Below are 14,950 nucleotides of genomic sequence, written 5' to 3'. Positions count from 1 at the left end.
CATCTCTGGCAGCCACCCAGCTCAGCTCCGCGGAGTCTGCCGGGGAAAATTAAAGCCCCCGAGCCTAAACCACTCTCCCCCTGAGAAAGCTGACAGCGGGCAGGAGAGCTCACACGAAGACCTTGGGTCGACCCAGCACAGTCCCCTGTGACTGGGAACGCACTCCAGCTCCTTCTCCTGGTCTTTATCTGGCCATCGCTCCACGTCTGCCGAGAATACCAACCAGAGGAAGGGCCTGGACGGTACCCTGCCTCGGGGTACGGAGAGGCGCCCCCTCCACCGCCTAGAGAAGCAGGGAGGCACGCTTCTCCTCACCCCATATGCCGACAGAGAAGCCCAAAGCCTCCATGGCGTTCAGCTCCAGTCCAGGTCACCCCAAACCGTGACAGATGCTAGCTGTCCAAAGGCCTCTCCACTGAGGCCCCAGCTCCCCTGACCTGATGCCAGGCAACGCCTGGCCTTCCTTGGACTCTCAACTTTTCCCAGCGGGACAGAGGAGCCGCTCCAGGGCTGGAGAGCAAGGCAAATAAGGGTCAAAGAGGGGCTTCTCCTCCCTTCCTTGCAATGGTCACATTTTTTGCTGGGAGGAGAAAGAGGAAACCTCGGGTCCCGTGAACGACCTCAGAATGGCAAAGGTAGGCGAGACCATGCGAAAGACCGCCTCATTCAGATTCCTTCCTGGTAGGAAGGAAACGGAGGCCTCGGGAAGAGCAAACGACCCAACAGTCCACGTCTTTTTTATTTGGCTGTGCCCTTGGCACCTGGAAGTTCCTGTGCCAGGGATCAACCCCAGGCCACGGCAGCAACCTGCTGCAGTGACAATGCTAGATACTTAACCTGCTGCGCCAGACGGCAGCTCCAAGAGCCCACATCTTTATCTTCCAGCTTTGAGTTCCGTCTGGGGTTCTCCGCATTGGACCACGCTGTCCTCTAGAGACAAGGCCCGCATCTGCACACCTTCAGGGGGCGTCAGACCCCAGAGTCCACACCTGCACACTCACACACGCACGCACACAGGAGTATACATGGACACAAGCCTCCCCGCATGGAGAGATAAGAGATACACATCTTTAAACACATAGAGACGTGTGTGCGCACACGGGAGCAAGCGCACACACAAACACATTCCCATTAAAGAGGTGTCACTCCCAGGAGAACTGGCACACGAGGCCAATCCCTGTCCTTCCCCACATAACAAATAATGGCCAGTGTGTGTCTGCCCGGGCCTCCAGCTCAAACCGGCCCAGACCAGAGGAACTGCCCTCAGGTGGGACGTGCTACGGGACAAGTGACAAGAAGGAAAGCACCCAGCACAGAGGCCAGCACCGGCTGGGGCTCAGCACGGCGGTGCTCCATCACTGGTGCCAAGAGACACGCTCGAACCTGCCTTTCCGGAGTGGTCTGCAGGGCGATGTGGGAGACACTGACTTTTCTCTCCTTCTCTGTAACTCCTCCCACTTTCCAAGGTCCAAAGTAGCAACAACACCAATCTTTAACAGAACCTGGGAGAAGGCGGAGTAACGCACGCGGACTGAACACCGAGGAGCCCTCCTCTCCCGCAAACTGCCCTCAGCTCTTGCACAGTGTCTGTGTCTCCGCTAGCCTCCCGAGGCCCCCCACTTGCCCAGCTCTGTGGATGCAGAGAAGCAGCAGACCCGGTCCCTCTCCGCAAGCAGCTTATAGTCCGACCCAGGGGCAGACCAGGCCACACCCAGAAACCGAGAGGCACAGACCCTGGGCCACTCTGCGCCCTGGCCCCGGGCCTGAAGGTAAGAGGATGAGCTCTGTAAGTCCAGATGCCTTTGAGGTTTAAATCCAGACCCCAAACACACCCAGGACAGCTCTCCACTCTCCCCTGCTCCAGAGCGAGCTAAGGATTCACTTCCTCAAGGACACAGGAGACAGACAGGAGGCTCACAAGAGGACCAGAGCTGCGGCTCCTCTGAATCCACAGAGCTGGGGACTGGCACAAAGAGGCTGCGTCACCTGACAGGACACAGACCCTGAGCAGTAGCCAGGGAGAGGCCCACCCACACACCAAGCACCAGCACGCTTCTAAAAGCTTTACAAACGTGACCTAACCGCTCCTCCACTCGGTAACTTTCACTCTGTTATCCCAAGGGTCCCGGGGGCTTCCCGCCAAGCAGTCTCGGACCGCCTGCCGCCCTTAAGGCCACAAGGCATGGCAGCCTCTCTCCCTCCCAGCTACCCCGGGCCCGTGGGTTCTTTGTTCCTGCACGTGGACATAAACATGGCAGTTTTCTGGAGCTACTGCCCTGGTCTCAGAAGGCAGCTGAGGCTGGCACCACCCTAGGCATCGGGCAATGGTTCCTCACTGCGCTCTCTTGCCTTCGCTTTCTCTGCTTTTTGTCCGATAACAAGTATACCCAAGCTGCCCACATCAGTAGCTTGCCCAAGCTGAAAACGACTGTCTGTAGATGCCCCATCCAGCCAGCACCTTCCCCCCGCAGGCCTCTGTGCACACGGCTCCCTCTGCCCGGAAGGTCCTTTCCATCCTGACTCCTGCAAACTGGCTCACCTGTCAAGGCCACGGCAAGAGTTCCTTGGTGACACTTTGCTGCTCCACCCGGCCCAGCCCCGACCCCTCCCGCCTCACACTGGAGGCTGCAGAGCAAGGACGCTCCCGCCTAGATTCAAGTTCCTACTCTGTCGCTGCCGAACCTTGGAGAAGGCACCCGACATCGCGGTGGCTCAGTTTCCTCGTCTGTAAGATGACTCATGAGAGTACTTACGGAGTTGCTTGAGGACTGAGTTAATTTTACAACAAGCATTTAGAGACGCGCCTGTGGATTATTAATTATCTCTTCTTTACCAATGAGGAACCCAAGATTCTGAGAAGGTAAAGAGCTTGTCTAAGGTCATGACACAGGCGGAAGGCAAAGGCAGGAGTCGTCCGAAGCCGAGTGGGACGCACCACGGCCCCCGGACAGCCAGGCACGCTGACGGCGGCTGGAACCCAGGATGTGAGATGATGGACTCGGGTCTTTAGTGTGAGCTGAAGGACGGCTGGTCCATGGGTGGTGGTGGGCTCCTCCTCCCTGGGGCTCACCTGAATTCTGCTGGAGGAACCCCCTTTCCCTAGCTCCCACCCAAAAGGGCTCATGTGTCTGCCTTGAGCTCCTGTCTCCTTTCCCCTTGCAGCCCAGTCATCTCGTCTCTAGCAGTGAGTGTGAGGACGAGGAAGGCGCACAGGCACAGCGCTACCACTTCAGGCCCAGGACAACTCTCAGAGTGGGTACTGTTCTTCCTGTTTTACAGAGGACAATAGGAAGGCTGAAAGAAGTTAAAGTGACTTCTCTAAAAACCTCACAACTGTTAAGCGCGGAATCAAGACGTCAGAGTACAGGTTCCGTGTGTCAGATACTGTCATCTTTACAGGTTCAGAGAGGTTAAGGAACTTGCCCCAGATCACACAGCTAGTTGACAGTGGTATCAGACATTTGAGCCAGATTCCTCTGGCTCCAACAGCTCTTTCTCTTGCACCAATGGTCTCCAGCCTGTGAGGCACATTCCCAGGGGCCAGTGTACCCATCAAGCATCACCTGGAGACAAGTGAAGGGTGAGTGTCACACAGCCATACCAGTTAGAGGATGCAGCTAGTATTGTATTAACAAAATACAGTTTCATTTAAGAGCCAATCAGATACACTGTAGCTTTTGTCATTATGTACTTTATCACCATACACCCAAGATGCAAGTTCACTAAGTGCTCAAGGGGAAGGGAGTGTCTCAAGCTTTCTGACACCGCCCTGCCTGCCTGCCTCCCTGCCTCCCTAAGAGCTCTCCGAAACACACTTAGCACCTTTCCCTGAGCCTGAGTTACAAACTCACAACCGAGAAGCATCTATTGTGTGGCATAACTGTCCAAAGGTCATTAGAAGGAAGGTGGCACAATCCTTTCCGGGCCTTGGGTCTCAGGAACATTAAGAAGGAATGCAGTCTCCGGCAAAGAGAACCCAAGTCCTAAGCGAGGGAAGGAAGGAAGGAAGGAGTCAAGGAAGTGAGTCTGTCTTTCCTATCCCGGCCTCTAACTCCTGCCCTGTCCACCTGCCCAGGACACATGGTCCGGGGAAAAGAACACTCCTACTTGGGTTCAAATCCTAGCTTTACCTCTTCCTGGCTATGTGCCTACAGGCAAATCACTTGATTTCTCTATTTGTCTGGGAAATCTGGCAGAGGAAGGCATCTGAGCTCTGGAGCTCATTCAATGCAGCCTTATTCAATGCGGGTTCAATGAATGCTTCTTGATGCCCAGTGTGTGCCAGGCCCAGTGCTAAGCAGTGGAAATACAGAGATGGGTGGGAATAAGGCCTCAGGAGCTCACAGTCTTCACAGGAAATGCAAGCGTGTAAGCAGAGGATCACAAGACCATGTGATAGACTCGTTCTAAAGTACTGAAGAACTACAGAGGAGGAGGTGATCAGCTGTATCTATCAGAAGGAGGGAAACATCAGAGAAGGCTTCATAGAAAAGGGTTTTGAAGGATGAGCAGGAGTTCTTCCAACCCACTAAAAAGGGAAAGGCAAGGTGAGCAAAGGGAACAGAATGCACAAAGGGAAGTGAAAGTGTCCTCTTTATTTGAAGAGCAGCAAGAAGTTTGATATGGCCGGAATGTTAGAGGGACAAGAGATGTGAAGCCAGGACGGTTGCAGCGAGCTACATGATCCAGGCCTTGGGTACTGTGCTCAGGGCCACAGCCTCCCCTACCTACCCTCTTGGCTCCGGTGCTCTTCCTGTCAAAACAGGCGCACTGTGATCGCACCCATTCCCATGCCTTTGATTTAAGAGTTCCTCTCCTGGCCCTGACAGTAAGGCATTTCTGTCCCACAGATTATAACTCACTCTGGGCTATTATTCAGCTCCCCAGCCCTGGCCCTGCTGCAGTTAGTCCAAACATAATATCCTTCATGCATATATTATCTGTCTCCCTATTATCTGGAATCATTTCGGAATTAAATTTCAGTCCTGCAATATTGGCTTCAGGAGCGGCGCGCTTTATGGGCTAGTCAAAGGTTAGAATACCAATCAAAATAACAGTGCCGATGCAGCGAGACATTTTAATATTCCAAAACCCGGTAATTGTAAAAGGACATAATATTTTTTCCCTGATTACCCCAAAGGCAACACATGTTAACAAGGCAAAGGAAGGAGTGAAAGAAATTTCAGAGTTCAGACAGCTGTGAGACATATTTAAAGGAAAAGCCTGGACAGAACACTACACCATGGGGGCAGGGAGCGGAGTGGAACGAAGGCGCTCTCCCTAGCTCCAGCTGTCCCCGGCTCCAAACACGGCACTGTCCCTCTGCTACCTCTGGACTACGTCCCAAGAGCTCATTGCCAAGGGCAGATGTGGCTGAGGATGGGCTGAAAGGAGAACGATGTTGAGGCTTGAGGACCAAGTTCCAGCTCCAGCTCTTCAATCCAAAGCCTCAAAGTGGCCCCGCCCAGGGCTTTAGCATCAAATCCAGCAGCCAGCGCTCCGGGCTGCTCTCCTACTCGGTCTGTCCTTGTCCCGGGCCGGGGCCCCCACCCGTCCCACGTTTATACCTGGCGCTCTGTGCCCTGTCCTCCGTGCACCTATCTCTTCCCAAAGACAGCAAGAGGCTCTGATCCACCTGGCCTCAGAGCTGCTTCCCCCCCCCCCCCGCCCCCAGGACAGCAGCCTGTCACTGCCCACTACCTAGGGGACAACGCTCCGTGCTTGTCTGATGTCAGAGACCTGGCCACAGCCCACCACGGGGCCCAGAGATTTCCGTCTCGGTGCAAGCCCTCCCCTTCCAAAATAAAACAAAACGAACACCTGGCAGGGCCCTACATCTTCATACCCCTCTTGCTTTTCATTTCTGTTTTGTTCTTGTTTTTTCCAAATAGCCTCCATCAAGGGGCTTTGCAGCAGGCACACATGTAGCCACCATTCAGAGTCCCAGCCTCTGTCGGGCTGTCACTTGAAGAGCTCTATCCCCGCGGTTCCCAAAGAGTGTCCTGACCAGCAGAGTGTCAGACCCCTTCCGTCCTGACGGCTCCCCAGCTAGCTCAGCCCACTGGCTGGAGCCTCCAACCTGCATCATGCCGACCTGCTGACCTGCCTGTGGCCCCCAGCAAAGAACTTCATTAAGGCCAAGAATTTATTCCTCCATAAGCCCTTAATGTACTACTGTGCTGACTGGGACTCTGAAGGCTCCAAGGTCAGGAAAAGTCACACTCAATCCTAGACGCCAACCGCCCTTTAGCAGTTTCTCCTGGTGTCTGCTCCCGAGGGAGGGGGGAGAGAAAGGCTTCTCGGAGGGACCCAGGAAGGTCTCCTCCCCCTCTTTCATGGCTGCTCCAACCCATCCCCTTCAGGACACCCAGAAATTGTAGCAGGGCACATGGCACAGATGGCAGGGGCAAAGTGGAGTGGCCCGGTTCATGCAGGGCCTGTCAAATTCTAGGTGACTTCCAACCCCACAACTTCTGAGCATGACCAGCTGAGCCTGTCTGCCAGGACTGAGTCGGAATCCTCCTAAGGCTGCCTGCCTGCTTCCTCAAGAGCCCATCCAAACAGGCCCAAGCACCAGAGGGAACTCCAGACCATTTGTGAGTGTACGTGCCCGCATGTGCATGGCTCGGTCTGACTGTGCAGAAACTGTACATGTGTAGGCATGCATTTATCCATATATTTATACCTATGTGTCCTGCATATGCTGCGAGTGTGTATGAGTGTGTGAAGAAAATGTGCACATCCACACACATCCTTCTGGAGGTCTCACAGGAACTGTCCCTTTCTTGACCTCTTATTTACAGTAACACTCTCCTCCACCCGACCTTAGCTACCCACCTCCATGGGCACGCCTTGGAACCTGCCAATACCTACGACTGCCCCGCCTCTGAAATCACTCGTTCAGAGAGCCCCCTTCTCTCTCCTACGCTTCCGTGCGGCTCCTCAACCAGACCTGGTACAGCTGCTCCTCATCTCACTGGGAACCATCTACTTGTCCACAGCTGCCAGGTGCCCTGCTGCCTTCTCCTTCCCTCCACATCCACCTTGACAACCACGGCCTTGGCGATACCTTCAACTCCCTTCCTCCTTTCACACAGCTCTTGGGAAAATCGCCGCCGAGGGGGAGTGGAAATGTCTGCCTTCGGCATGCCCACGGCCAGGCAGCTCAGCGCTGCTAAAGGAGGCCATGCAGCCGAGGGAGGTGCTGCTGTGCGTTCACGTCATCGACCTCAGCTGGACCCCCAGCACCGCCTAGAAGTCCTACCCCGCCTCCCGGGTCACCCCGCCGCCACTCTGAACCGAAACCGCAGCACTCCTCTTCCACCTTCCGCAAAGCTCCCGGCCTCCTCCACCGGTCGCCAGCCAATGACTACTTCCTGCGCCCCCGTTCGGGAACTACTTCTTGTCACCACCCAATCCACACGCTCGCCTGCATCGCTCTGCACCCTTTCTCCTTCCCATCATGACGGGACAGGGACTTTCCTCTTGAAGGGACAATTTAAAACCCTACGTTTCCGGAGTTCCCGTCGTGGCGCAATGGTTAACGAATCCGACTGGGAACCATGAGGTTGCGGGTTCGGTCCCTGCCCTTGCTCAGTGGGTTAAGGATCCGGCCTTGCCGTGAGCTGTGGTGTAGGTCGCAGACGTGGCTCGGATCCCGCGTTGCTGTGCCTCTGGCGTAGGCCAGTGGCTACAGCTCCGATTGGACCCCTAGCCTGGGAACCTCCATATGCCGCGAGAGCAGCCCGAGAAATGGCAAAAAGACAAAAAACAAAAACAAAAACAAAAAACCCTACGTTTCCATCCCCTCTCCTGCCGCTTCGCAGAGACCTCTCTCACTCCTCTGTTTGCAACGTTCCCTTCTCCGAGAGGGCCCACGACAAGCACAGGCGTCTCCCACCTAAAAGCACCTCGGCCGCCTCAACTCCACACCTGCCCCGCCCCGGCCCGTGTCCTTTCTCTCCCCCTCGAAGCCGCATTCCTGCAGGAGGTGAAGCCTCTCTCTCTCCTCACTGACTTCTCGATTCCGGCTCCTGTCCCTATCGTGCCGTCGGGAGTTCACACCAGGGCCACCCAGATCCCTGAGCCCGGGTCTGCCCCTCCGACGCGAGTCTTGACCTCCGGCGGCTCCTTTCTCCTGCACACACCTTCCTTCCTGGGTTTCCGGGACATCGCGGCCTCAGGTCCCCCTCTTCTTCTACCATGCCTTTGCTCTTTTTTACTCTTTTGACTCTTCAGCAGAGTCAGGAAAAGCTTCAGTTTGCCATGTACCAAAGTGACACGTGGAGCAAGTTTCGTCACCACTCTGTGCCTCCGTTTTCTCAACCTTAAAATGTAACAGACAGCAGTAACTCCTGCACAGGGTTGCGAGGGTTTGCCGATGGAGGTACGTGGGCGTCCAGTGTGGCACAGCACCGCCCAAGGCAAAGCCAAGGCAAGCCACATGAGTAACCTACGAACTGAAGGCCCAGCGCAAGCAGAAAGAAGCGGATGAAACTGGTTTTATTTAATTAGTACATCCAGAGATTATCAACCCGTAATCAACACAAAAAACCACTGAAGACGTACTTTGTATTTTTACACTGTATATCAATTTGCACCTACAACACACCTCAGTTCAGATGCTACCTCTTCATCAGAAATACTTGATCTGTGTTTAGATTTTAAACACTTCACAGTTGAAAATGCTGATTCCCCCACCCCGTGTGTTCTTAAAGAGCTCTTCGAGAAAATGTTTTATTTACATTTAAATTAATTAAAATTAAGTAACATTTGAAATTTGTTCCTTAGTCACATCAGCTACATTTCAGGCCCTCTATTGCCACAGGTGGCTAGTGGCAATTATACTGGACAAGACTCAAAATGCAATCGCTAAATAAGAAATATTATTACTACTCTGAGCAACTGCTCCGCCTCCTTCTCCAGGTGACTCTTCCTCCCCACGTAACAAACACTTCCCAGTGTTCCATCCTGGCCTCTCTTTTCTCCTCACCTCACACACTCCGCTTCCAGGACTTCCCTTATCACTCACACACCAGTGACTCCCCCAGCTCTGAATCTCGTCTCCAGACCCTGTCCCTAAACCTTACCTACAAATTCATAGGCTTCCTCAGGAGCTTCGTAAGAAAGTCTCAAAAGCATCAACTCAACACGCTCCAAGCTGAATTCACCTCCTCTGGCAATCCCCCAGACAGCTCCTTCTTCCCTTATCTCAGTAAATTCGTCCCCCTTCGCCCCGCTGCTCGAAGCACAGCCCTGGAGTCACCAGGGTTTCCTCTGCCGCCTCGAGCCTCACGGCGGATCAGCCGTCACTTCCTGTCTGCTGTGGAGTCGGCTCTGCGGTAACACTCGTTTTGAAAGAGCCAATGTGTTTCGGTGCAACTGAAGTATGAGGGATCCATTTAGCAGAACAAACATGTTGCATTTCTGTGTGAGACGTCTGTCCATAAGCAAGACGAGATAAACACAGGAAACTAAGCCAGTGGAACAGAGCTGCGTAGGAACATACGAAGTACACACATGCACACACCTCGAACGCGTTCCAGCTCCCTGGATCACGGCCTGTGCTGCAAGCCACGCCCGTCTGGTGACAACGTCTGCTCTCAGAGAGCTCTCCCGCCAGCTCTGCGTAAGAACTCACGAGCTACGGCCCTTCTCCCGTCCATTTCCAGAAGCAAACTCCAAGCTTTTTCAAGGTAAAGTGCCGTATTCATCATAGTATTTATGTATTTCTTAACCATTTAACGTGTGTAAAATCACACTAGTCATAAATTTTACTTTATTAGATTTTTTACTAGAGTCCCGTCTTTTCTCATGTGCCTCTCATGAAGTTTCTGAGTGCTGTGTCTCATTTTTACTGCACAGCTTTCCATGGCATGGGAACTTGGGGGCAGGTATTTGCTGCCTCACTGCAGCCCTGACGGTCCACTGAACGCTCCAGACTCAGCCCACGTCTCTGCGTGTCCAGCGCTGTCAGCTGAATCCCAGCAACCGCCATCTTTCCCTTGGACGGCTGGCAACGGCCTCCTTCTGGATTCTCAACCGGCGACAGACGCTCCCCACTCCCACCCGGTCCAGGCCCCTGGAAGTGTGTGTGTCTGTCAGGGGCCCGAGCGGGCCTTTTTAGTTGTCGCGGTGGCTTGGAGAGGGCACTACTGGCATTCAGTGAACAAGGGTGGGGCTGCTGCACGTCCAGGGACGTTACCCCCACAATGATTTGCCCCCCCCCCCCACCCCCAGCATGCCGCCCACCCCACGAAGACAAATCAGCCCTGGTCCCCATGTCTCGTCCGCGCTCTCCACTGGGTGCTGCCAGAAAGAGCTTTTTCAGAGTGCAAATCAGACGATGCCTCTGCTGTGGCTGGCGCCTTCGAAAGCCTCCCCTCGCCCTACAGATACAGCTCACCATCTAACGTGTGCTCCACACGTTCCTGCCTCCCTGCAGCTTCCTCTCCATCAAGCTTCTCCCTCTCCACACTCACCGAACTTCGGGCAGCCGTTCCCTCAACAAGTACTGATGAAACGTCCACTGTGTGCCCCCAACTATCCACAGTGATGAGGACGAAACAGTGACCAGAGGCAAAAGGCCTCGGCCCTCACGGAACGCACATTCTAGCTCCGTGATGCTGCCAGGCCGCTCTTCACCCAAGGCCTTGCCACACTGTGTCTCCTCGGCTTCGCTGCTTCCTGCTCATCCCCCAGGTCTCAGCGCAGACACCCTTCCTCAGGGAGCCATTCGCTGACCCCAGCCCACGAAGTCAGGGCCCCTTGGGATATGACCCCCTGACTTAGTGTTACGACACGCCTGAAACGGTTTAACACCCAGCTTTTCCATGACACCCCCAGGGCTTAGCGCGGTCTCTGGGCCACAGGAGGCACCCAATGGTATTCTGCTGACTGACGAAGATGTGTGCGTTTACGTATGTGCAAGTGCCTTTACATTTTATGAATACGTATATATAAACAAAACTGCGTCTGCATACAGTTTCCTGCATTTCTGCAGGCGAGTGAGCGTCCACGCATGTACGCAAGGACGGATAAGTGCGTATGATTTGGGGTATGTTTGCTTGAGCGCCTTCATTCACATGAGTCTGTGTGTGTGAGTGAGTGTGTGTGTGCGTGCACGTACACTCTTCTGGCCCCTCTGTGACAGCTCTGACCTCCTGGAGGCCGTTGGAAGCAGGCCCCCAAGTCCTCTCTAAGCTGACAGTTCAATAAGATTATAGATCCTTCAATGACATTCCAAATGTCAGCAAACACTAGCTTGCTCCTCTTTGCTACAGGGAAAGCAGGTGGAGGCGGGAGATGCGGAAACCTGGCCAGAGAAAAGCTGCTTGCCCCGATGCAGCCTCCGCCGCCTCTGGACAGGAGAGGGTGGCTGAAAGATGACCCGCTGCCTCCGCTCGGGCCGGAGGCCTTTGCGGTGCTGAGGGTGAGCTCAGCCCCAGGGGCCCACTCCCGCAGCTGGTCTAGGCGGGCCAGCAGACCGGAACCTTCCCGCTCTTTTCAGGGGCAAAGCCCTGCTGGGGGTTGAGGGGAGAGGAGGAGGAAGAGCGAGGACAAGAGAGGAGCCTGTACACAGCCGGGGCCTGGGTCGCGCACGAGGAGAGGAGGCATGAGCAAGGCTCTTACAGGGTACTCCCACAACCTTGGCAGTGGCCTCACTGGCTTAGCTTTCATCGTGACTCTTTTTGAGAACGCAGGCATCTGTGCAACCTGCGCTAAGCCACACTGGGTAAGCGTCGGAAAGGGCACCATGGGACTGGACCTCCAGGCCCTGCAGCCTTCCTGTCTCGAGTGGCTGCTGGCGAGGACCAGGCTAACGTCTGGAGTCGGGTGTCTTTGCTGCTGGGCCCTCAAGCACAGCTGGAACAGGACGCGGCTGGAGGGCAGAGAGGAAGGGGTGAGACCCCTGGCTCTTCTGTCACCTCCCGAGAGGCAGGCACAGACGCCTCGGTTCGCCCGTGGACCCAGCCCTTCTCTACGTCTCCGCACGCTCTGGCAGAGAGCCAAGCTGAAGAGGCTCGGCACGGCCGCCTCCACCGCCGGCAGCGCCGAGGTGGTCCCGGGCGGCAATGTCATCACACGGGTCGGCTGCTTCCCTGCCTCTCCGCCAAGGAACCCAGAGGTAGGGAGCTATCCACACACCAAAAAGTCTAGTGAACTTCACAGAGCAATCGCGCGTGGTCAGTGACCTCCTCGCCTGGCCGGGCCTTCACAATGCATTTGCCGAGACCAACGAGCAGCCTCAGATGCACTCTGACAGCTGGCACGCCGTCTTCCAGGAGCGCAGGCCTGGCCACGCCCGCACGAGCAGCCCTGCCAAGGTCTGCGTGAGAGGGCCTCACTGGAGCCAGCTCTCGAAGGTCAGTCAGGCAGCCGGCAACGGCTCACTGAGCGCGTCCTCCGCACCCAGCTTTGATCTGGCCACCAGGACTCAGCCTCCGTGCTCCGCATGGACAGGTCTGCAAGGAAACCTACGGCCTCGGTTTCAGCACTCTAAGATCACTGCTACCCAGAGTGTCAAGGAGCCTTGAGGCAAGAGACCCGACTGCTGACTCCCCAGCGGAGGTGAGAGCAGCGCTGAATCATCAAGGACAGGGTGTGTGCCCCGTGAAGACGACTACAGGCGCTTCAGATGCAGGGAAGGCCACAGGCCAAGGCCCGAAGGCAGGACAGGGCCCAGCCTCCTCGGCCAAAGGTGGGAGACAGTGAACAGCCGCTGCGCAGCTGCAGGGGCGGTCAGCGGGAGAGTGCGGAGTGGCAGAACACAGACAAGCCGGAGGGCAAAGGACCCGTGCACCCGCGAAAGCAAAGGCGTTCACAGACGCCACCACCAAGTGCCTGCCCGGAGACCTGCGGACCAAGTCCAAGGTCACTGTCTCCCACCGCTCCTCCCAGGGCCCGCTTCGCTTCCGGCCCGCACACCAAAAGCCTGCTTCTCCCCCGCCTGGGTGTCGTCGCTCCTCCTCAGATCCACGTGCCACCCCCCTCAAATGCCCAGTTCAAGACCCAAACCCGCACGACCCCTAGCCTGACCTTCCAATGACCTCTCTTTTCTCTGATGGTTCCAGGAGTCACTGAGCGGACCAGCAGCGCGGGGTGCCTGAGGCGGCCCCAGGTCTGAGGCCCGAACATCAGAGGGATTTCGAGGAGTCCGTCTCCCTGGAGGCCTGGGCCTCGTGGAACAAGGATCCTACCCGAGCCGGGGGTCTGGGGAGTCTGCACCCACACCTCCTTTCTTCTGCTCACCTGGGGCGGTCAGCGCACACTAGGAAGGGACAGTTTTCTGGGGGACTCATCCTCTGCCAAGACCCGCTTTCCCTCCCGGCCCACAGCCTCAGCAGCCACCGCCCAGGTGCTTGGTGCTACCTTAGTGCCGGCCTCCTGCCCACGCTCAAAGGGAGGTGGGCTCTAGGCTCCACAGCCCTCTTGCCACACAAGCAAGGTACTGCCAGGCCAGACAGGACCACAGCTGGCCCGAACCGTCTCCACCTCCCAACCAGAAGTAGACACCAGGGCCAGCCCGGAGGGTCAGAGGTCACCTTAACGATCGCTCAGGATACTTTTCCGGGACTCAGCTAGCAGCACACCTCTCCCGGAGGCAGTGCAGCTCAGTGCCGAGGGGGAGCTCTGAGCGAGAGCCTGGAGAATCCCCTTCGTGGGGACCTCTCGGCACTCCTGGGGGACACCGAGGAGGACGGTGTCAAACTGCCCCCAGCAGCCTGGTCCCCCCGCAGCTCCCCACTCCCAGAGATAACCACACCCTGCCAGTGCACGGTAGCTAGGGAGGAGGCAGGAGGGGTAGTAAGGAAAGAGAAGAACAAAGAGAAAGGAGAAAAGATGAGAACAGACGAGAACAAACGAGAAACGAAAGCAGGGCGGGGTGGGGCGGGGACCCGAGGCACAGGAGGACAGGAGGAGGCCCCCGGGTGGAGCTCGGACACAGTACCTTTTTCAGGTTAATCCACTGCTTGAAGTAGTCTGCCACGGGCAGGCCCAAGTACTGGCACTGGCCTGGGAGCCTGAAGAAAGGGAGGAAAGAACAAGTTGAGTGACCCGTGTCCCAGGCACAGAGTCTTAAAACAGGGAACGCCGCGTCTGTTAGAGACAAAGAGACTGCAAGAGGCTAACCCACTCCAGGTCCTGCCCCACCCAAGCAAGGCACCCCATCTCCAGCACACTGGACACTGGGTCCCAGACAACCTAGAGACTCATCAAGATAACATCGGCTGCTGCTGCTTCCTGACGGCCGGCGACACGCCCCGTGCCTTCCTTACAGTTTCACCTCAACTCGGAGTGATGCTGTAAGCCAGGGAGACGTGTGCATCTGACAGCCGGGAAAAGGAGATTCTGAGGGGTACCCGAGACCCCGCAGCTCAAGCACGCGAGTGCCAAGAACTGAACTCGAATCTGCCCCACTCCAAGGCCTATGTTCTTGCCACCGCACCAGGCGGCTGTCGTTGTCGTGTGACACAAAGAGGCAGGGGTGAGACAGGAGGACAGAGAGGAAGAGCACATGATCTAGAGGTGTCTGGGCAGGGGCTTCAGCTCTCGCAAGAGGCCTTCTGTGGTAGAGAAGAGACCACGCAGAGGGATAAAGGGAGGTCAGAATCTACACCGAGAGTCTGTTCTTGATTTTTCCTTAAATTATAATGTACACACCGTGTCCTCTTCTGGCTGACAACGCCGTTTTGCCCCCACAAATCCATTCAACCAAACGCTTACTGATGTCTAATAAGAGTCAGGCACTTAGGACTCAAAAAGTAAGACTTAACTTCCTCCCATAAGGAGCTCACAGTTTGTTCAACAGAATGGGTGATGAAAGGAACAGATAAAACGCCTTAAGTTGGAGCATTGGGGTACACGGGAGGATGGAGGAAGGTACTAGAAATATCAGCTGGGAAGATCATAGAGTTTTCTTGCTAAGAGGAGCTTGGCCACAGGCAAC

The 14,950-nt window shown here is 55.8% G+C and overlaps 1 protein-coding gene across 20 annotated transcripts in view; it reads right to left on the bottom strand.

Annotated features, from left to right (window-relative positions):
- ERI3 (ERI1 exoribonuclease family member 3) overlaps positions 1-14,950 on the bottom strand; it is a 124,876-nt gene that overhangs the window by 43,977 nt on the left and 65,949 nt on the right. For all 20 annotated transcript variants that reach the window (XR_007136189.1, XM_047789323.1, XM_047789326.1 and 17 more), the window contains one exon: positions 13,952-14,024. Coding sequence is in view for 19 of the 20 variants with exons in the window: in XM_047789323.1 (XP_047645279.1) it covers positions 13,952-14,024 (73 nt within the window). In the remaining variant the exon portion in view is untranslated. The remainder of the gene's footprint in view (positions 1-13,951; positions 14,025-14,950) is intronic.

Source organism: Phacochoerus africanus, chromosome 8, assembly GCF_016906955.1.
Source record: "Phacochoerus africanus isolate WHEZ1 chromosome 8, ROS_Pafr_v1, whole genome shotgun sequence".
Classification (NCBI taxonomy): domain Eukaryota; kingdom Metazoa; phylum Chordata; class Mammalia; order Artiodactyla; family Suidae; genus Phacochoerus; species Phacochoerus africanus.
Note: the sequence above shows the minus strand (reverse complement) of the source record. Positions and strands in the feature narration are given on the sequence as shown.